Source organism: Exophiala mesophila (genome assembly GCF_000836275.1).
Source record: "Exophiala mesophila strain CBS 40295 unplaced genomic scaffold supercont1.4, whole genome shotgun sequence".
Lineage (NCBI taxonomy): Eukaryota > Fungi > Ascomycota > Eurotiomycetes > Chaetothyriales > Herpotrichiellaceae > Exophiala > Exophiala mesophila.
The window spans coordinates 527,505-549,712 of NW_015622507.1; the positions used below are offsets into that span (position 1 = coordinate 527,505).

The following is a 22,208-nucleotide window of genomic DNA, read 5'->3' on the forward strand; positions in this document are numbered from 1 at the left end:
CACCACTTTTGAGCCACTCAAGGCGTCCCAGTCAACGTGCGCGGCTCGATTAGCACCAGTTTTATGCACACGGCCTGGTGTAGGACCGCAATCCGGCCGAAATGCCTTCTGTGCACAAACTCGGGTAGAAATCGACAATTGGTTTGTCATCTCGGCCGTTTGTGTCGCTTCAAGCTCCGCAGTCACGGTAGTCTTGCCATGATTACATTCGTTTGCTAGCCAAACACATCTCATCGTGACCTTTGCGATCGAGTTACTGGCGTGCCATCAATAGGTAGTGAAACGCGTCTCTGCCGTAGATCGAGAGGTAAGATGCCCCTCTGCCAAAAGTCGTTGGTCAGCCGGTACAGGCCATCAGCCATAATGGGTCAACCCCGTCCTCGACGTAGTACCACCAGCACAGGCTTAGGCAGAATAGGACAAGCATGTCAAGTTGGAACCTGCTGACGGGCAATCCAAGGTCGGCGTTTCCAACCAACATCCCGCGTACGGCGGTGGCCGTCTGCTCCATCCACTCGACCATTCCAACTTTTCCAGAAGCGATGGTGTATGACAACACTATTGGCTCTCCTGGCGTGGTAGTTTTGAAAGTGTCTGCCTGCGATGAAAGTTGACGCAGATAGCCTGACCAATAATGTTTCTTCTTATTCCTTCGAGAACACCACGCCGGATCCTAATGTATTGCCCAAAAAGGGGCAGTTGAGACACATCGTCAATGCTCAGACTTTCGTTAAGTGCCCGTGAGACTGGCGTGGCTGGCTACCGTGAGTGCGGGATTGTGGTGGGCGATCCGCGCCCATATATGATGGAATCCTTGTTGTTCAGGGTTGGTAGATGGATCAACTTTGGTCAACTCTCTGGACGTGAATCGTTCCTCGTCTGTGATGCTTTAGCAGTGATATCAGAGTTCCATAAAAGGAAACTGAGAGGCCATGTGCATATCCTTTCCTTTACCGAAGGCGAAGACGCGACTGAATGGTCCTGCATTTCGTTCAGTTGACTGGGGATTTTTGACATGTTTCCCTCTCGTGACCTAATTGGAAAGCCGCCATGACCCTCAAGGCATGCGACCTGTGACCTTTGCGTTGGATCATGTCGTAGAACAGGATTCAACAATACAATGATGTGTCGCGGGTCTTTGTGGCGTGACCGCAACTCCATTGTCTGTGGAATTCCTCTCCTGACTTGAGTGCCAAGACTTGAGACGACATGTCTGAGAAGATGCTGTGAAGGGGCACCATACCCATCACATGGCTGCTGTAAAAGAAACCATTTAGGCCTTTCCAATTATCCCTAAATTCAGCCTCGGCAACGTCAAGTGTCCAGTTTCTGCCAGATCGTGTCTCAAGTGATGGTGAGCGCCGTCAGTGGCCGAGAGTAGATATCCCACTGTTCATTACCGCAATTGCTGGCAGACACCAGGGGGGATCATCAAAACCTGTACTCAAACTTTTGTTTCATTGTCGCTCTCAATGTGAACTGCGCCCGTGCTCCAGACGCTCTATGGGTATTTCATGTGCTCTAAGACACAATCAAGGTGGAAATGCACTCTGGCAAGGCAGGCTAGACCGTCGCAACCAGATCCGTCTCCGGTGTTGGGTCTAGTTCTGCATGTTTCATCTTCTTAACGAGTTGACCTCGTCGACATTGTGACCCCGAAATCTAGAATTGTGCGTGAATATGGGCCTGAACAGGGAATAGTCCTGTGCCCTCCATGATGACCCAAGTAGCCGTAGCCTGCACATGATGCTTGGGCGTTGATGGGAAAGCACCCACTTTATGATCTTTCGTAACTGGACTTTGGGCCTTCGTAGTAATGAGCCATTTCTAGGCCAGCTCTTTTGAAGCCGCATTTGACGTAAAAGCCTTCGTTGGCTTCGCTGCAGTCGAGGATGCTCTTATAGCAACCGACCTCCTTTGCGACGTGATCGAGAGCTTGAATGATCCTCAGTCCCAATTTCTTGCCTTGCTGATTTTTGGCCACAGCAATATCTTCAATGTGGCCAACGAGTCCCATATTGTGGATGAATTTCCGCTCCACGATTACGGCGCCAGTACCCACAACTGTTGATGATTCATCGCACACAACCAAAATATAGTATGTGTCGTTGCGAGACGACATGAAATCGTAACGGGCGTTGAACTCAGCCAGAGTGGGCTCACCGACAGTGGTGAGAACGCGCAGAGTCGGCAGGAATCCTGTTCAACTGGTCAGCCTGTTGATCCAGTCAAGTCATCTGAGCTGGAACGAGTGATGGCATATCGGTGGCAAACGGATGTGGAGGAAGGGAGATCATACCGCCATTATAGTCACTTCGTCTCAAGGGCCGGATTGAGTATCCCGTTGGCAGGTCCGCGAGCACTTCTGCACTGATAAGTGACTCTGAGAAAAGAGGAGCATCTGCTAGGTCGACAGCATCGGAAATAGCTGCAGCATAGGTGGGAAGTTTGGGCTCATCCGCAGGAAGACTGGTTGGTGCAGCGGGAGGAACTGTGGACGTGGGGAGTGTGTTCGGCTCCGAGACGGACACCCAGCCATTAGGCAGGGTGTTGTTGACCTCCTCTTGAGCCTGCATACTGTTTAATGACAAGGTAGAGGTGGGTGTGGGTGTAGCAGAAGGACCAGCTGTAGGTGTCGAATCTACCGATTGAAAGCTTTGAATGGGTGTTTGTGTATCTGTCATCTTACACAGCCAGTATCAATGTGGTGGCTACCGTTGCTGTCCAGGAGGAATGTATGTGGTGGATGGACGTTGGAATGGGTATGCAAGGTCTGCAAAGGCCACGAAGTGGAAAGGGAGAAAGGGTCAGTTGTGGATGGATGACGGGCGATTGTGGTCTTTGTGTTCTGGTGTCACGAAGAACAGGGTTGAAGACTGGTAATTTGCTCTAATAATGAAAGGGGTGAAAGACTGACGGTCAAGATAGAAGTCGAGAAGTCAAAAAGCGTAGATTGTTCAACAACATCGATGTCAGCCGTGGGATGTCGGCTGAACCACACAGCCTTGGGCGTTTAGACAGTTGCAGGGGCGGCAGGGGATGTTGGAGGAGGCGGCCAATGGCCGAGGCGAGGAGGGAGTCCAAGGATCTTGGTTGGGGGCTTATTATGGTGCTGATTGTGCTAATGGTGCAGTTTCGTGGGCTCCAGAACTGCTGTCCTCAGCCGCCAGGCCGAGGCCAATAAGGCTCTGTGGGCGGCATTGATTAGTCCCGCCAGCGATCTTCAGGGGTGCAGCCCTGGATACCCTCGGCTTGCGGCTATATTACAATATCCTGTTTATATTCATGCTGGAACACAGATATACAGACTCCATAATCCAACCCATATCCCCATCACTTGTACCTGTGCATTCTGTTTTTGTCATGTCCTTTTGCTTTAGCAGGTAGCGCTGAGGTTTTTGAGGCAGGAGCTTGCTTTCTTCGTGCTCCTGCCGTCTGTCGTCAACTGAGACATTGGGTCACGTTGTTGATCAAGTTCCAACTGACCGACTCTGCAGAATCTCTGTTGGAACTCATCCTCCCACACGTTAGAAATGTTGAATTTCACCTCTTTTCTATCCTGAGAGCGTCCAGATTGCGATAAAGGACATTAACCACAACGATATTGCTGGTTAGTACATGGACCCAGTCTCTAATGCCGTTACAGTTCCTACCATCAGACTATGCTTTCCTTCATTCTAGCAGAGTTCTAGGGAAATGCCATACCCTCTCCTAACTATAATCCTGTGTGGCATTTAGCACCTTATCTCTGCGGAGGAGAAAGGCACATCCGCAGAATCCGAGGGAACTAACCACTACACCGCATAAGACGTTTTCTCGGTCTTCTCGGCCTTGACTGAGGCGTATTGATTGGCTGACTCAAAAACTTCTATCTGAGTGCAAGATGCTGCATGCGTCTTTGAAAGCTGCCAAAGAGTCTTCTGAGAACAAAGGCAAAAGTGACAGACAAAGGCGAGCATCCTAGTCATGTCCAGGGTATTGACGCGTACCCGCGTATCACTCCAGTCACCACAGACATTCATGCATAGTGTGCTGACTCGTTTTCACTTCTACTTCTCGAGTAATGTTGGCATGATAGCGAGATCGGCCAGTGCAACTTAGGGTGTGTCTTTGAATTCAGGAGCTTGAGGGAATAGAAGTATGCTGTGGTACATTTCTCATGATTCACTAGCCTTCATACCCATTCGTTGTGTCGTGCTCAGCTTCTCGATAATGACCCTGGTGCTCGTGGTATGGACACTGCATGGCTATTCATCGGGGACTTCGTCGCTACCCTCGACCTTACCCAATGCCATTCACTCAAGCTTTGCTAACACTCGCGGCTCGCTGGACCACATACTCAACTCGACTCTCGGGGTAAGAGTTGAATGATCCTGGAGCCTGACTTAGGGCAATCTTGTCCGCTAACGATGGAAACAGTTTGAAAGAATTCTTGCCATCAATCTGCCGGAGCGGACTGATCATCGAGATGGTCTGGTTCTCGCGGCCGCAGTGTCCAACATTTCGATCCAGTTCGTTGAGGGCACACATGGCGACTCTGTATCAGCCAAAGCCCTACCCAGCTACCATAAGGACGGCCTGAATCCCGGCATTATCGGTAGCTGGCGGGCACATATGACGGCAATATCCAAAGTTGTTGAAGAGGGCTGGGCCACAGCCCTTATTCTCGAGGATGATGTCGATTGGGACATCCGTTTGAAAGGGCTGTTGCAGGACTTTGCTGTATCGAGCAGCTTTCTGTTACAGCACGGGACTGCCAGTCAGGGAGAAGTGCGGCTGGAGGATATTCAACCATTCAAGCGGCCCAAGACTAGTCCGTACGGTGACGATTGGGACGTGCTCTGGCTCGGACACTGTGGCATGGACATCCCTAAGGACACGACCTTGGTCCGACACGAAGACGATCCGACGGTGCCGGAAGTGAAGCACCTCAAGAGCTGGGACGAGACAGCAATCTCGCCTCTCAAAGACTACCCACCTCACACGCGGCTGGTGATGCCCCAAAAACAAGGAGTGTGTTCGCTGGCGTACGCCGTGTCTCAGGCAGGTGCGCGGAAGTTGTTGTATGCCGTTGGTCTCCAGAGGCTCGAGGGGCCCTTTGATATTATGCTGCGGGAGTTCTGCGTGGGACCAAACACCGACAATGCAAAGAGAAACAACAAGGACGGTAGCAATCGGTTGAATCGATGCATGGGGGTGCTGCCACAGCTCTTTGATCATCACCGCCGGGTTGGCCACACCAACAGCGACAGCGACATCAGCCCCGATAGCGGCCAGTTTCGTGACAAAGCATACACTTACAACATCCGCCAGAGTGTTCGCATCAACATGCCTCGTCTGCTCGAGGGCATCGTCGACTACATAGATCAGTGGCCAGACTCCTGATCCCCGTAATTCCACGAGATTGGGACTCTCGACCGTGGAGATTAAATATTTCATCTCATGTCACGACACAGATGATCAGATTTGTACAGGTCATAGATTTGTCTACCAAGCGCTCCTTGCTTTTAGTCTGATGCCCTAAGCCATGTGACGCCGACGCTATGCTTCATCCTCGCTGTCGCCGTATCATGTCAACCTTCGTTAAAACCTCTTTCATGTTGACCGGATTGACCTGCCAAAGCCCCAGATCAGAACTACGACGTCTGATCACGTATCCTTTCATTCAATCGTAAGCACCTCCAGAGATATCTCCGCCACGACAGGCTCTATTGCAACTTCACGCATGCAATAAGTGAGGGTACGAATGCACGCTGCAGAGAAAGCCTTTAGAGCGTTTCGCCGCCCTCGTCTCCGTGCCAATTGCATAGCCTCGTCACCTAAACCTGCAACGAATTGGATCCGACAGCGCCCCGGCCACTCGAAGAAGATGGTCCAGCTCCTATCGAAGCAAGCCCTCCAAACGAGCCATCACTGTCTTCCAAGCCGCCAAAGCCACCCCTTCCGCTTGAACCTCCTTTGCCGTTTGCATTCCCGCCTCGAGAACTCCCCCCAGTAGGCCCCACTGTGCCCCCAGCTCCAGGACCTCCCGCCGAGTCCCGCAGGTTCTTGGCTGCCTTGCTGTTTTGGCTTTGGTAGACGGTGTGGAATGTTCGACCAAGTTCGCTAAGGGCTTGAACGTCTTGACTCAGGAGATTGAGCAGGTGAGAAAGAGATACATCGTTTGATTGGGATTGGGCTGCCGTGGCTAGAGCGGAGACCGTGGTCGAGGATGTCGAGTCGTCGCTGGGGGTCAAAAGAGACAGACGTGTCAGAAGAGCTTGGATGCTGCGGAGATGAGGAAGATGAGCGGGGTCAGGGCTTGCTGAGCAGGTTTGGTCAGAAAGATACGAGGGAGGCAGTGACTGAATGAACTGGCGAAGAAGGGCGATGCGTGACTGGAGCATTTTGACCGAATTAAGACGAGTGGTAATGTTGGCAATAGCGTCTTGTTCCTCGGTCGTAAGTATCACTGACGTCTCGCTTGATGGGTCGACGCTGGTGCCATTCGTAGATGTGGACGTGATCCTGGATTTACCCTTTGAAATATCAGGGTTGATGGATGATGCTGGATCTGAGGGTAAGGAAGATTCGGGTATGGCGGCGGCGCTCCCGGCTCCTTTAGCAACGTAGTCTATAGCAATCATTTCCGTCTCATCAGTGTCGACTGAGTATGACAGCGGACGGAATTTCAGCGAGGAGGCCGACTCCTGACCATCGACCTGCATTGAGGCATCATCATTGTGCGAGTCTAATTCTTGAATGCTCTCGTATATAGAGACAGGAAGACGGCCATTTGTGGAGTTGGTGGAGCTCAGCCCCTCGGGATGTAAGACAAGTAGGATCGCGCTGTCACTGTAGAACGTGATGGCTTGCTTTTGTAGCGGGATTTGAGCGACTGATGGGCCTGATTCAGGACACAGGGTGTACCAGCCAACAAAGTCGAGGGCCGGAGCTTTGTGGACATCGCGATCTAGAACATATCAGCGACCATCTGAAGAACATTAATATATATTGGAAGAAAGTACATTGCTGGATTCTTGTCTCCATCCATGAGACATCAAATGTCCAGTGCTCTTGATTGTCCTGGACTAACACAGTAGAAAAGGCATGTTCGACAGTGATCTCTCGTCCCTTTTGCTGGCCAAGGAGCGCACCGGCCACTGGACCAGATTGTCTTCTTACAGAATGCCTTGTTACATGGTCGGAGATCGTGAGGAGGACGAGAGGATGGAGAGAGACCGAGAGACCAGTCTCGGATGGTCTAGTCGAGATCAAAGTGTTTCCCGACGTATCCGCCATCCCTAAAAGGCTGAGGGACTACCCACGGCTTGGTCTAGAGAAAGAGATCGAGGAAACACGTTCGAGAGCAAGGTCTAGTCGAGGAATGTGACAAAAAGATGGTGGTGATGGGTCATTCAATCAATCCAGAAAGTTGGAGTCGTGGTTTGGAATGCGGAGTTCCACCTGAGGAACAAACACTCCGAACTAGTTCTAGTGTGGAGTACTCATCTACCCCGCGCTTCAGATTCTCAACAACACGTGACTTCACTCCAGGTTCATCAAAACGATAATAGAAAGAATCAAGGACAACCTGACCTCGTGTAAGGAAGGGCATCCCCATACATAGCCTCTATCACTTCACGAAACCAAGCAGTCACATCATCTCTGTTAAGACGTTCGATCTGGGCCTTGGGCGATAGTATCTTGGCGGGGCCTCCTCTCACGACGGACCCAATCACGACCGGGTGCGTGCGTCTCTCAGGTGAAGCCTATTTCCTCGTCATCAATCACTGCCTTACACGGCCAGGACTCTAATGAACAACAGAGTGAGTGCGGCGCCACAAGTCGACACCTCTCATGCGACAGAAATGTTATTACCCTCACCCTTATGAAGAGCCCACGTAGGATTGCTGTCAAGATGGACGCTGTCATTGAAAATCAAGATGTTCTCTTTCCCCAAGTCTTTTCTCATTTGGAGTCCGTCGAATCCAGCGCCACTCCTTTGGACGAAGAACTACTCAGACGAGCAGCACGATCCCTCGACTCTTCGTCCCCCAAACTAATTCTGTGGCGGCTGCTCGACACTGGCGAGAGGATCCTTCAGACCATCCAACAAGACCCTCAACCTCTGACTCGTTTACTGGAACGAGTCATCTCGTTGATCCCCTTCGACGAGTTGAAACAGTCCATATCGACAGATAAGCTGGAGCTAGGGTTGCAATCGTTGTCTTCTTCTATCCAGCTCCTATGCTTGGCCTACATAAGCAAAGCTGCTGACACCCCGAGTGGCGCGTCGTTCGTTGCAAGTACCTCTACTCTTATGCAGACTCTTTTGAACACTTGGCTGTCGACTGAGAACACCGAAATCGCCGATCGTGCTTTGCAAGTGATTGAGGCATTACTATTGGTTGATAACACGAACAACGTCACTGTCGTTGTTTCAGGAGAACAGGTGGGAGAAGCACAAGGCCAGGGACTTATATGGCGGAGGATCTTTCACGACCCGGCTGTATATGCAATCCTGTTTGAGTGGACATCCCTTGTTCGATCCAACCGAGACATCAAGACCAAAAAAGGATTGCAACTCGTCACCATTTCTCAAGCTCGACTCTTTGACTTCGTCGCCCGCTCGGCGCAACTTGATTGGAGCGCCGTCACCACCTCCTCGCTTCCCAGCATCGAGTCGCAGTATATTCAAGAGGACGGCAGCGACCGACTATATGGAGGATTACTTCGGTACGCCGCGTCACACATGATTGATCGTGGCGATATCTTGATGGAGGTGCTCCGACAAGAATTCTTTATCAAACTACTACAAGTGATTGAGGAGAAGAACCCTAGCAGTGTTTCACCCAGGTTGCTCGAGGCAATTCAACAAGGTGCTGGGATGGAATCGACCAAGAAGGAGTCGGAGGACGTTGGTATGCATTTATGAGACACGAGAGACAACCACAAGAAAGTCCCTAGGTAGTTGTCGTGATGAAAGCAACGTGGCATTGATGTTCACGTGACTAAGGACTCTCGGGCAAATTTCCTAATTTGAATCTTCTCCGTCAGCCTCGTGTGGATCTCACAACTTCTCCAAACATTTTGAATCATGCGTTGCTCAATCGACCTCAATATGCCAGGAACTTGAATCCTGATGCCTTTTGACGAACCTGTTGACCAATCGAAGCTTTACTACTAGGAAGTTGATACCATGAGTTGACATATTTTCGACCCAATTCCTTACATCGTTCTCTCCCTTCAAATTGACTACAGGTTGCGTACCCAGCTTGTCGCAACCCAGTGTCATTCCACCCTAGTCGGTAGCCATGCAGTCCACCATGCGACTTACATTATGTAGTCGTGGAATCCACACCTCTTCCGTCCGACACCTCCATACATCATGTTCCAAAAGGGCGGCTATCCCCTCACCCAAAAATGCCCCCAAGCGGTCGCCCTCCAAACTCCCTTCCCCTCCGATTCCCTCGCGTCGACCTCCGTCCCCTGCCAGCCGGCTGAAAAACGAAGATGTAGCGAAGGACCATTATGCGCAAAAACTGCTAAGTGCTGGCACTACGATTCTGTATCGAGCTCCATCACATGCTGGAATGCTCTGTGCGTCGTACTTCTTTGGCGCCTCTGGTATCGGCATGGCGTTGGCCATGACCTATCTAGACGATGCCTGGCGAGTCGACAAGAATCCGAGTCTGAATAACAAAGTGAAGCTGGCTTGGAAAGTGGGAATCGCTTTCTGTGCCATGGCAGGAGGTCTGTCACTTGTGAGACCGCTTCACATGGTCCGATCCATTGACCTCATATCACGGCAAGGCTCTCCCAAATTGCTGCTACAAGTCCGTCGCCCTTTACCATTTCTGGCTCCGAGACAGTATACTGTTGCTCCTTTTGCGGTCAATGCAGAAAACACATTTGTTCGACCGATTGAAGAACCCAAGTTCATTGCAGACACCAGTCCAACTTCCAATCCTTTTATCTTGGTCGCGCGAGCGTTCAGCAAGGCCGCCTTTTACGTATTTATCAGTGTTCGCAAATTCGCGAGCCAGGATGGAATTATGAAAATCAATTTTGAACACCAAGGGAAGAAGAGATCATGTCAGTTGGACACGAGTGGTAAATTCTTGCATAGTGGAAATGAGTTGGTTTTCTTGTTGAATCGAGAACCAGACTTTTGAGCTTCGAGAGTTTGCAACCAAGTCCCGCACTGCCTCGCTTTGGCCTGCGCCCCTTCTCTACCGGTTTTGTTCATTGCGTCCTGGCCAAGATCTCACTCTGGATACTAGCACTCGCCTTGGACGAGCAAGTCGAAATTTCGCTAATATGATATACTGGACGAGGCCACACAAGACGAGAATGGGATACTCTATTGGAACAGTGTCGTCGAATTAGCTGAGCAAGGCTTAGCCGTGTACTATCACTGGAGGTGTACTGAAGAATTCCAAGGGTTTGTCCAGAGCAGAGACGCCAGTTTGGTTGTTGCCGCGAGGCAGTCTCGCCCATGGTCCGAAAGGAATCCGAAAGAGGGGGATCTGATCGCTCGATTTGAGACTACCCGAAATATTGTACTCTCCCACATTTCAGGACACGCTGTCCCAGCGGGTCAAATCATCTGTAAATCACTACTTTCGAAAATCCAATGTGACAATACAGCAAATTCTTCCAGATCCGTGATTGATGGGTTTTATAAACAGCAAATCATGCTCCTGTGTAGTGAAATATCATGCGGTCCTGAGTTAAAGAATTGACTGCACCTCAAACAGAGATCTAAAACTCGTAGCCCATGCCAAAGACGCCACCTCATGTGGTGACAAAGTTTCGTTGACGTAGTTGACTGCTCCATCAGCGAACGTTGTTCAGAGGGGGCGCTGGAGCAGGCCCTTCGGCGGTCACATATGCCCGAGACAAGCCGCCGTCGACCACGAACTCGGTGGCGTTGACAAAGCTACTCTCGTCACTAGCTAGGAACAAGACAGCCTGCGCCTGCTCGATAGCTTCACCAAATCTTCCACTGGGGAAGTGAACCTCGCGCCGATGTCTCTTCTGCAAGTCGTCACCCAACCAATCCTGCAACAGAGGCGTGTTCAATGGTCCAGGGCACAATGAGTTGAATCGAATATTCTCCCGTGCGTGGACGATGGCCAACTCACGTGTCATAGCCAGAACTGCGCCCTTGGAAGCAGTATAGGCGAGCTGAGGAGTGGCGGCGCCGACCAAGGCGACGAAGCTGGCGACATTGATGACGGATCCGGACTTCTTCTTGTTCCGACGCATGCTCAGCACGGCGTGCTTGCTACCATACCAGACACCTTTGACGTTGATGGACTGGGTCAGATCCCAAATCTTGTCCGACGTGTTGACGGCATCGTCGTCCTGTGCATGCATGATACCGGCATTGTTGAAGATGATGTCAATGCCGCCGTGCTCGTCTTGGGCCTCGATGGCAGAGGCGATGTCGGATTCTTTCGAAACGTCGACCTTGATGGTCGAGACGCGACCGATCGGCTTGGGGATCAATTCATGGATTTTGGCAAGCGCCCTCTCGAGAGCCGGCTCCGAAATATCTGTCAAGACCACGCTGGCCCCCTCTTGGAGCATCAAAATCGCCGTCTCGAGCCCAATTCCTCCGGCGGCACCAGTGATTAGTGCAGTTTTGCCAGCCACGCGGCCAGGTCGAGTCACTGTAGCCATGATGAGGAGTTTCTCGGAGGGCTGAAGTCTGTTGGTGTCCTTGTAGTGACGGTTGTGATTATCTGCTTTGATTGTGTGTGTGAGTCAGAAAGTCACGAGATGCGATGACTAAGGCGTTGAGATGGGAGGCAGGGCAGGTGCGACCCAGAGATGGATGTGTCAATAAGAATAGAGAAGGTGCAAGTCAACAAGTCGACGAGTGCGTGAGAGACACTTCAAGAACAATGCACAAAGAACAAGTGATTCAATGATCTAGCCTGTGTGATTAATGGTAACAAGTCACGAAAAGTGGCCCGGGTGTGGAAACCTTATCTCACTCGAAGTGTTGATGTGCGCCTTTTTGTCGAGACGAGCGATGATGATACTGTACAAGAGCCAAGGTGCCTCTTTGCAGCAACAGAAATTCTCCGACGGTAAGCCGCCGCTTGGTGATATGCACCCATGCGTACAAACACCGTAGACATGCAGGTGACCGCGAGTCCCCACGGGTGCATCCAAATTGATGTGAGGGGCTCAAGGGTGAGGGTCTCCCGGCGGATGTGCCCTAAACAATGCAGATCAAGCACGGCAAGGAATGTAGGTCTGTTGGTACCTGAAGGAGCAGCTTTGGGATCGACACATATCAATACAATGGATGATGAAACATTGGTCGTTGATGCTCAGCCGTTACAGCCTTGCATCTTTTCATGTACCTGCATCAATGAGTGGACTTTGGAATATGTAACTGGGATATTATGCCAAACATGCTGGGATTCATCCTTTTCGAGGGTGCAACAGCGCCAACATTAATACTCAGGTAACATAATTTCTAAAAGAAGGACAGTTCCAGACACCTACTAATACATACCTTAGACATCTACTTATAATCATGAGTTGATGTGTTTCTCATCATCGAAAACCGGGTGAGGTTCTCACCATAGCATTGTTACTCTCAACTCCTCATCTCCTCGTCTCCAAAGCTACTCAGCTCCCAATGCAACGCTCCTCTCATGCATCATCGGGGCATTTGCCGCCGGAGCGCATGGACCTAAGCAGGGTTACGACCTTGTTTCTAGGCTCCCTCGGGCTGGCATTGTCCGTCTTGGGCCTGCGAGAGACTTTCTTTAAGCTTATCGTACAGCTTAGTGAGCATGCTTACTGGTTGGTACTCGGACTTAGGCTCGAGGGGGAGCCATTGGGGGCTCCGCAGGCTCCACACAAGCTCTTCGTAGGCTTCAGAAGGCCTATAGCACCCACATCAGCAATCACCAAAGAACGCCACCAACGCAATGAAGCAATCCCTCGTGTCCCTCCAGCTGCGATACCACGCTACTTAGAACCTCCCCGCAGAATATACAAGACTTGTGTCCGTACGGAGACATGGTGGCATGGAAGAATCGATGTCACTGCGCCTGATACTATCTAGCCCTTGCGTCCTTGAGCATTCCTTCCTCGTTCTCTTCTGCCTTGATCTCTTCGTCATCCTTCCTCCTCAACCCCTCACTGCCACCAGCCATGGGCAGCAACACCGATAAGATCCTGACTTTGGATCAATTGCAAACTGAACTCGCCCAAGATACCAAGGTCAAACTCGCCGGCATTGACGTAGATGGCACGCGCTCATTCCCCTTGTCCAGGTCTATCTGCTAACAACCTCAGGAATCCTTAGGGGCAAGTTGGTGTCCAAGAAAAAGTTCCTCTCCGTGGCGAAAGATGGCTTTGGATTCTGCAGCGTCACCTTTGGCTGGGATATGCATGACCAGACCTACTTCCGCGAACTCGAGATCAGCAATAAAGAGAATGGATACAGAGACATAACGGCCAAGGTCGACTTGGGTAGTTATCGCCGCATCCCATGGGAAGACAACATCCCATTCTTCCTCGTCAGCTTTTACGATCCAGACACCGATAAGCCCATCAGTGCCTGCCCCAGAAGCCTGCTGCGCACTGCCGTCGCTAAGCTGAATGATGCTGGCTACGGCGCCATGGCTGGTGCAGAATACGAGTTCTTCACATATCGCGCCCCGAAAGATGAATCATCCCAATCCGCCCATCCTTCTTCATCCACCACCGCAGCCTTTCTTATGACAAACCCCGTTGAATCTCTTCCCCACCTCACTCAAGGCATGTTTGGGTACTCGCTGACGGATCCCATTCACAACCAAGATTGGTTCTATGGCGTCTGGGATGCATGTGAGAAGTTCAACTGCAATATCGAAGGCTGGCATACCGAGTCTGGCCCCGGTGTTTTCGAAGCCGCACTGGAATTCGGTGAGATCACGGAAATGGCGGATCGCGCATCCTTGTTCAAGTATGTGGTCAAGGCTATCGGTAGCAAGCATGGCATCACCCCAAGCTTCATGGCCAAACCAAAGGAGGGACTCCCAGGCAATAGTGGTCACGTGCACTGCTCTCTCGTCGACAAGGCAGGGAAGAATCTCTTCTATCGCGGCGAAAGAGACCCGAATCCCCCATATGTTGACCTGGAGTACATATCCGACCTCGGCCGCCATTTCCTTGCTGGGTTATTGCATGGTCTCCCTGATGTCATGCCCATCATTGCACCCACTATAAATTCCTACAAACGCCTTGTCGAGAACTTTTGGGCTCCAGTGACTGTTTCTTGGGGCTTGGAACATCGTGCGGCATCCATCCGAGTCATCTCACCCCCGACTGCTTCTCCCAAGGCAACAAGATTCGAAATTCGCGTGTGTGGCGCCGATTCTAATGCATCCTTGGTTTTGGCAACCATTGTTGCCTTGGGTTGGAGAGGTGTCGAAAAGAAACTCGAGATTCCGGTTCCGCCCTTGGGCAAAGGTGAGGACGTGGGCGGGTCCAGCGACAGTGGCGAGCGTCTGCCCAAAAACCTCAAAGATAGTACAGCCAGGTTCATGGCCAAGGAAAGTATTGCTAGAGAGGTCTTTGGAGATTCCTTTGTTGACCACTTTGGAGGAACAAGAGAACATGAACTTCGACTTTGGGACGAGGCTGTGACTGATTGGGAGGTCCGGAGGTACATTGAAACCGTTTGAAGATTGCCATTTTCTATTGTGTCCAAAGGTTTCACATGCGACGGAGCTTGGGAGTATTATCACGACTTGTGGCTTTCATTTTCAATCCATCTATTCACCCATCTGCTCAGCATTTGCTTTGCCATCAAAACTGACACCATGCTGATTTAGCAAGCCTCTTTGTGCCATCTCACTGACTCTGTTGCGACCTTACTGTCAGTCCTTCCGTTGCATCTGAACACATGCTTGTTTTCTCTTCGATCTGAACATCTACTTGTTTTCTCTTCGATCTGAACGTTTGCTTGTTTTCTCTTCGATCGAACATCTGCTTGTTTTCTCTTCGATCTAAACATACAATTATTCCCCCTTGGACGAATGAGTGAATTCACAACTTCTTGACAATGCTATTTACAGATCCATTGGTCTTTGAAAGCCTATTGAAGGTCAGTGATGTACACCAGCCTCACCCATTGTTCTTTGTCGCATTCTGCCAGACCATGCCTTCTCTATTCACAGCCTTGGCTTTGTGTCAATGAGTATTTCGAGCTCTTCATTTGTCAATGGCTTGTATCCAAGCGCTCCCTTTGTGGCTATTTCTGTCCGAGCTGGATCCTATATCTCTTGCCATCCCAGAGATGTTGACATGGCGCATTTCTCATTTCCCAATCAATTCGTCGCAACATTCCACTTTATTCTTCATTCCATCAAGGATTGCATTATACTATCTTCATCTTGTTCTTCTCCTCTATACATAGATTGTCACGATGAAAAATCGCCCTCCAAGACCCATCAGACTCCCAAAGAGATACGAGAATGACTCTGTTCCACCAATAGGAAAATCCTCAAATATAGCCGGGTCGACCACCAAGGTGGCAACCTCTTCGGAGGCCGTTACATCATCTCCCAGATTCGGAAGCCCTTCCAAGGTGACCAAATCATCCGCGAAATCCAAATCCAAAGCCAAAGCCAAATCGAAGACCGTGAGCAATCGCAAGACCAAAAAGGAGGTGGTTTTCTTTGAGCATATCACCGGCTCAAAACTGATCCAAACTCCCGAGGAGAAAAACTTGGGGAAAATCCTTTCCAACATTTACGTCGAGATAGACCAGGTTGCCCGAGACCAGATGGTCTATGATCATGACCCAACCAACAGCCCCAAAGTATTTGAGGGCAATAGAGACGTGACTCGTTTGTTCTTGCGCACAGCCAAGACTCTTGCAATGTATAGAGACAACAAGGCGACTGCCACGTATAGGTTACGAAAAGTCGAAACTTCCCGGCCCAATTTGCAGAGGGTGCTCGACGCTGCTCTATCAGATCTACGCACAGAACCAGAAGTGGCACGGCGCTATACTCAGTTCACCCGGAAGCCCAACCTGATGATACTCAGTGTATGTGCACACTCACGAACGTTCCGAAAGGCCTTTCAAGAGATCGATCAACGAACAGATACAAAGGCCAAAGGAAAGCCCATGTGGGCAGGTCTGTACCGCCTGATCGTCGATAACGCGGCTAGCCTGGAACTCTTTGCTCTGGTAAGAAACCTCCGCTGGCGAGAGGCATTGGACCACTATGATGACGATTTCAGGACCCTCTTCGCTTATGTAGGCCCTAAAGACCCCACGCTTGCTGGAAACCCAAACCTCGGGTACACGATAAAGGAAATCAAACAAGTGCATGACATAGGGGAAGAAAGAAGGCAGGGCCAATGGGCATTGAAGGGTCCCAACGTGCCCGCGTTTAGACCGACGGCCAAAATCACGATGACGGAGGCCTTGCTTCCGAGAACAGCCAACTCGGAGCTCAAACCTGTCGTGGACACAGAGCTGACGGTATATCAGATCGATCTAGACGATAGTCAAGTACTCTACGATATCCCCGGATGGCACCCAAGGCTCCAACTCGGCAACGGAGGGCGGGATCCTCGATTCTGCGGGTCCGTGGAGCCAAAGAGGAATAACAGGGATGGCGATTCCAAACCTATCGGATCCTGTGAGTGTTGCAACGCTTACTCGACCAAGGAAGATGCCATCAACGCTAAACAGTGCGACTGTACTTTTGCAGAGTTCCTCACGAAAAACAACCTCCCCAACATGCTCATGGAGCTGGTGGATACCGAAACAATGGGCACCGGGGTGAGGAGTCTGAGAAACATGAAACCTCATGTTGTCATTGGGGAGTACCTTGGAGAAATTGTCCCTGAAGACTCTGCGATCTACGGTAATTCGAGATATCTGATGGACCTCGATGTCATCTACCAGCGCCACTACTACAAAATGGGAATTGAGGCAACGCACTTGGGCAATTGGACTAGATTCATCAATCACAGCTGCCGTCCCAACTGTGAATACGTGCTCCGTAACATTGGACAGATCTCAAGGATTTGTATTTCAACAGTCCGGGATATTGCCTTTGGGGAGCAACTCACAATTGACTATGGACCGGCTTACTGGATGAACATCCAAATATATGGGTGCCAGTGCGGCTATTCCAACTGCAAAAACTGGCCAGCAACAATGGAAGGCAAAAGGAAGGCAGACGATGAGAAACAAACCCTCAGAGAAGCGAAACTACAAGGCAAGGCACCGGAATGGGCGACTTCAAATGATAATATCCCATGGGATGATCCAGTAAAGGCGACCTCTTGATCCAACAAATCTCAAAGTCGGTGGAGGGGTAACCATAAAGCTTTCCCGACATACATAGACATCCTCTCAAGTTACGATTGAAGCATTCTTGTGTGTATCAACAGCGAACGATGTGAGAGAAGGGGGAGTTCATCGCCGAAGAAAAAGTCGGCACTGAGGTCGGCGCTGGACGCCGTCGTTGTTTGTATCATATATGTACAACATGTCTCGTTTTCATTACTTTAGATATTGAATTTCAACTGAATGGTTGATTTATGAAGTTCTCCTCCCTCCTCCTCCATCATCCTCTCCTCACCATCGACACCCCCAATCATGTCAGCCTCGTCTCAACCCCTTCGTCCTACAGCCTTGTGTAGCGCCAAGCCGGGCTACCTTCCCTCTCGGCGGCTCCCTTCGCATCACTTTTTGTCTCGACCACTTCAACAGATTTGTGGTATTCCATCATCTGCCTGCGTAGAGCCATAATGACTCTCAGACTTTGATGGCCGGTATGAGCACGCACTGTCCATACCGGCACATACATCCCGCGACATGGCGTCTCCCCGCCATTCGACTCCCACGTCAACCCGCCACAGGCTCGAGGACTAGCCAATTTCTTTCCACTACTGGTCCGAACCCGACACATCCCCAACAACGACGAGGCTACAGCAGTGAAGCTACCTTCCGACCCTGGAGAGGTTGGAAGAAAGATGGGTCACATGGCAAACCCACTGAGTTTCAGGATGAACCGGAACAACAAAGGCCTTTCCGATTGCCTCGACCGCTTAAACGCGAACCCAATCCTTTTGCTGGCGCGGAGATAGAGAATCTACAAAATTTGGCAACTGATGTCCAAAAGCTCGCCGAAGCCGCTCGCGACGAACCTCAATCCTCAAAGCCTCCACCCACGAACCTCACCTTTCATGCTACCAAATCGCCGTTGGTCCGCAGATACACGGCAAAGCTTACCAAGAGACGTCCTAGTGCGCTAGAACAGGTCAACCTGAGAAACAACCCATGGGCGCAAATGTTGATTTCCCCTGTGAGACCGTGCACACACAGCTCTTCTCGCCTGCCGGGAGCCCTCTTGACCGATTTCAATCTTGTCAAGGCCCCCAACAATGACATATATCTGATGCCCGAAAAGCTTGCCGACTTGGATGAACTCGAGCGTGAGATGGGCAACCGACTCGGCAAGTCTCAGCCCCAAGCCAACCCATCGCAGCTATCAAGCAATAAACAGATAGCCCTCGCAAAGCACTCATCTCAGAAGGATCCCGTTGTCCCAAGCTCGCCTGAAGACCCTCCTCTACGTCATCTCATGCCCACTCTTCGCATGTTGACAAATATCAACTTCATGCGCTTTGTCACTTATACGCTTGGAGAAAAGTATCCAAAGAAGCCAAATACCGCCGGACCTTCATTATCGTATAAAGCACTACGCCTCTTCTCCCCTAGCTCGCGTGGGAAACTGAATGCAGCACTTCACTACGAACGAAATCAAGTCGAGTTTGGCCTCGCTACTGGAACCATACACGAAGCGCCTCGCAGAGAGGATATGTTTGACGTTAGTCAGCTAGAGTGGCAACCCGATATGCCTCAACGTTTGACGAGGATCATTCAACAGCGGGTTTTGGTGGCTCTGTCAAACTTGGCAGGTAAAATGAATACAAAGGAGCCCAAACTATGGGCTCGAGCCTTGAAAGCAATGCCAATACCTCGAAAGACCGGACATTTTGAGTTTGGTGAATTTGGCATCATCGAACTCCCAAAAGACGACTTGGACCAGGTGCACGTTGATTTTGAAAAGGCCGGAATTGCAGTCGAGCATGGTACAGACCAAGAGCATGATCCAAACCAAACTTCAAAACCCGCTGAGTCTCCGAGCGAGGATCTCGACGAGGACGAATACTCCCAGGAATGTGATGTGACCATGCCCAAGAGGTGGCTCGCGGGCAGCATATTTGTCCATGTGGGGAAATCAGACATTGAACAGCTGCTTCCCGCGGCTTCTACGCACGCGAATGCACGACCGTTCCCATCCTACTTACAGAATTCGCTGATTCCACCGATGATCCCGATTGAGGACAAGTACCGCCTTCCAGTCTTTTCCCTGCATCGACTTCTGAATCCTGAGGGAGACAACTCACCGGACGATTTGCCAGATTCAACAAAGCAGGACCTCGAAAGGCTCGCCCAAATCATTAATTCCTGCCGAGCAATGCACCTTCGAGGGCCAGCCTCGAGTGCCAGGGTGGTTTATTCGCCACTAAGTGGTTCACCGCCAGTAGATGACGTGTATCAAGATTACCTGATCCTTGTCAAGGCCAAATTCAACCAGAACCTGGGCTTGATCACTGAAATTTGGAGACTGTGGAGATATCTTGCTGGGAGGAACATGGGAGCACTACCAAAAAGCGACAAGAACGATGGATGACGAGCTGCCAGAGTTAGCGGGCGTATTGCGTGCTCTTGTCCATATTGATTAGAGTCCATGCCACCTGATGAGTATAATATCGTGTAGCAATATGGGAACGGGTACACAGGTGTACCTCACTACCTTGTATAATCAATAGCTTGATAGTTGATGAGCGAGACATTAGCGCTTGGGATAATCAATACACTGAACAACCAAGAAGCCTTGACAACCATCATGGACCACCCATGTACTGCCTACCGCTTGATGATCAGGATATCTCGAAGACTTTGGTTGCAAGGTCAGAATACTGACCAAACGACGGGATGTTTGTTCGAATTCCACGGCAGTATGACAGTAGACACCGGACATTAGCCGTGCCGAGGTAAGAATCAGAATCTGTCAAACCTACCTCCCCCCCCCCCCATATGAGCAACAATACTTCTCCATCCTGTGCCGAAAACAATACGACATACGCTGGAATGAGGGAGACTGTGGGATTATTATTATGGGCTATGATTACAATTGACCTTATCATTTAATACCCCAAAGCTTAATGTTTAAACTGAAATATATTGCCGCGGCTGATCTGGTATTGGGATGAGAATCCATGTTTGCTGTTCTTGTTAATCACTTTTCCTTACATTACCTCTCCGACTTTCCATTCCAATTGTGAAGATTCCGAATTTACAGTGCGACTCCTTGGCTGGAGAAACATCCCTCGGCTACGAAGTCTTTCCCTTTAGTGACCTCATCGAGAAATAAAGGACGGTCTCCAATTTGCAGTCTCGTATGTGAGAGAGAAGCGACATCTGAATAACAAATCAGACCACCACGACAGATACAACCCTCCAACAGACTTTAAATCGAGTCCAATATAGATACGACTGCCCGTGTCTTAGTCAATCATAACAACAATCATCCACGCACAATGTCGTCGTCCCAGAAGCCTCTGGCCCTCATGGCTATTATTCATCCTAAAACAGAGGAGAAGAGAAAACAAGTATGTCTTTCTATTTTCCCTTTGTCTTCTGTGTGCGCAGCTTTCTTCATTGTCTTGGATTGGTCAACTTCCAGATCGACATTGGTCTTTGTCAGTGATGAGTCCATCAATTGGTTGTATAAAACCACAGCATCATATCTGTGTTGTCACGTGATATCGTGTCAAGTCCAGCAATGGGATGTATTCATGTGCTTCCAAATAGTTCATTTTACTTGTAAACTCCTTTGATTCTTTGAAAAAGGAGTCGTGACGACTATGTTGAATAGTTGCAACATACATGGTCGCGCTCTGACGCTGACGTTTGATGCAACAACAGATCCTCAGTCTTCTTCCCAAAGACTTCTTCCGGGCACCAGCAACCAACTGCACGACATGGTGCTACTTGTCGCCGTCGACACGCAAGGGGGCACTCAAGGGCTTATTCCCGCCATCATCGCCACCGATAATCATCGGTTTGGAGATCTACACATCGCCGGCGTCGCTCGGATACGTTCAAAATGCTAGCGAGTTCAAGAGCTTCATGGCTCAGGTGGAGAGCCAGGACCTCTATGCAAAGGACGAAGATCAAACCGCTTGGTACCCAACCGCCGGCTTCCTCGCCAGAAGCTCTACCCAAACTCCCCCAGCTGGCATTGCCGTTCTAGCAAAGTTCGTGGCAAAGGATGGTGCTGAGAATACCAAAAAGTTGGTCGAGGTCCTTGGGTAAGTTCGGCCTGTTATATCTTTTCTGGGTGTGTTGGAATGGTTCAATACCATGGATGAGGAATCACCACGAGGAGAGGAGAATTCAGCGGAGACGGCATCATCATCAGGGCCCAAACTCGCTGGAAGCTTCCTTTGTCTCGTTGGGTGGACGATCATCATCTCTCCTTGCATGCCTACCATCGTTGAAACACACAACATATGACTGACCACTATCCACCACCAGCAATTACTGCAATTGGGTTCGAGACAACGAACCAACCACCCTGACATACTGTGTTCTCACACGACCCAAGGCCCCCAACGAGGTCTTGCTCTTCGAACGATATCAGGATCTCGCTGCCATTGGGGCCCACGGCAAGACCAAGGAATTCAAAAATATGTTGTGAGTACAGTACCGATTCCATCTCTTTTCAACCCCACTCTTGTTCTTTCACTTTTGGAATTCTTTGTTGCTAGTTCTGTGTTTTGAAGCCCATAGATCGCTGACCAGTGCCCTCGGTTTTTGTGCACTCTGTAGTAAAGGAACGGGTCCATACCTCCAGGGCAAGCTCACGAGATTGGAAGAATTCGAGGAGATTGATGGCTCGTTTGTCTCGAATCAGCCTGGTGGCGGCGCATCACAGCCGAAATTGTAGTCTGAACCTGTCAACCCGCCGGTATCACACGGATCACCACGGACCACAGACCACAGATCACACATGAACGTTCACATTTTACATCCGCATTGACGTTGACGTTGACATTCGCTTAAATAATCTCAAGAGCTGTGTAAATGTTTGTTGTGGCTCATTACATTG

General features: G+C 50.2%; 8 protein-coding genes across 8 annotated transcripts; 5 read left to right on the forward strand and 3 right to left on the reverse strand.

The window, feature by feature from the left end:
* Positions 1–1,777: 1,777 nt before the first annotated feature.
* PV10_05436 (uncharacterized protein) lies at positions 1,778–2,576 on the reverse strand (the record flags this gene model as incomplete). The annotated part of the gene is made up of 2 exons (XM_016370109.1): positions 1,778–2,199; positions 2,300–2,576. 2 exons carry the CDS (start codon positions 2,574–2,576, stop codon positions 1,778–1,780), a joined length of 699 nt encoding a protein of 232 aa, XP_016222402.1.
* Positions 2,577–5,460: 2,884 nt separating this feature from the next.
* PV10_05437 (uncharacterized protein) lies at positions 5,461–7,399 on the reverse strand. Its single transcript, XM_016370110.1, has 2 exons — positions 7,008–7,399; positions 5,461–6,952 (listed from the first exon to the last, which is right to left on the reverse strand). The coding sequence occupies exons 1-2, from the start codon at positions 7,279–7,281 to the stop codon at positions 5,820–5,822; spliced, it is 1,407 nt and encodes a 468-aa protein (XP_016222403.1). The 5' UTR covers positions 7,282–7,399; the 3' UTR covers positions 5,461–5,819.
* A 195-nt stretch (positions 7,400–7,594) lies between these two features.
* Positions 7,595–9,075, forward strand: PV10_05438 (uncharacterized protein). Its single transcript, XM_016370111.1, has one exon. The coding sequence runs from the start codon at positions 7,871–7,873 to the stop codon at positions 8,915–8,917; it is 1,047 nt and encodes a 348-aa protein (XP_016222404.1). The 5' UTR covers positions 7,595–7,870; the 3' UTR covers positions 8,918–9,075.
* Positions 9,076–9,103: 28 nt separating this feature from the next.
* Positions 9,104–10,592, forward strand: PV10_05439 (uncharacterized protein). The gene has a single exon (XM_016370112.1). It carries the CDS (start codon positions 9,297–9,299, stop codon positions 10,155–10,157), a length of 861 nt encoding a protein of 286 aa, XP_016222405.1. The 5' UTR covers positions 9,104–9,296; the 3' UTR covers positions 10,158–10,592.
* PV10_05440 (uncharacterized protein) lies at positions 10,179–11,977 on the reverse strand. Its single transcript, XM_016370113.1, has one exon. It carries the CDS (start codon positions 11,668–11,670, stop codon positions 10,822–10,824), a length of 849 nt encoding a protein of 282 aa, XP_016222406.1. The 5' UTR covers positions 11,671–11,977; the 3' UTR covers positions 10,179–10,821.
* A 1,017-nt stretch (positions 11,978–12,994) lies between these two features.
* Positions 12,995–14,887, forward strand: PV10_05441 (uncharacterized protein). The gene is made up of 2 exons (XM_016370114.1): positions 12,995–13,261; positions 13,309–14,887. Exons 1-2 carry the CDS (start codon positions 13,165–13,167, stop codon positions 14,679–14,681), a joined length of 1,470 nt encoding a protein of 489 aa, XP_016222407.1. The 5' UTR covers positions 12,995–13,164; the 3' UTR covers positions 14,682–14,887.
* Positions 14,888–17,766: 2,879 nt separating this feature from the next.
* Positions 17,767–19,909, forward strand: PV10_05442 (uncharacterized protein). The gene has a single exon (XM_016370115.1). It carries the CDS (start codon positions 17,790–17,792, stop codon positions 19,722–19,724), a length of 1,935 nt encoding a protein of 644 aa, XP_016222408.1. The 5' UTR covers positions 17,767–17,789; the 3' UTR covers positions 19,725–19,909.
* Positions 19,910–20,634: 725 nt separating this feature from the next.
* PV10_05443 (uncharacterized protein) lies at positions 20,635–22,152 on the forward strand (the record flags this gene model as incomplete). Its single annotated transcript, XM_016370116.1, has 4 exons — positions 20,635–20,706; positions 21,023–21,408; positions 21,635–21,793; positions 21,929–22,152. 4 exons carry the CDS (start codon positions 20,635–20,637, stop codon positions 22,044–22,046), a joined length of 735 nt encoding a protein of 244 aa, XP_016222409.1. The 3' UTR covers positions 22,047–22,152.
* Positions 22,153–22,208: the final 56 nt, after the last annotated feature.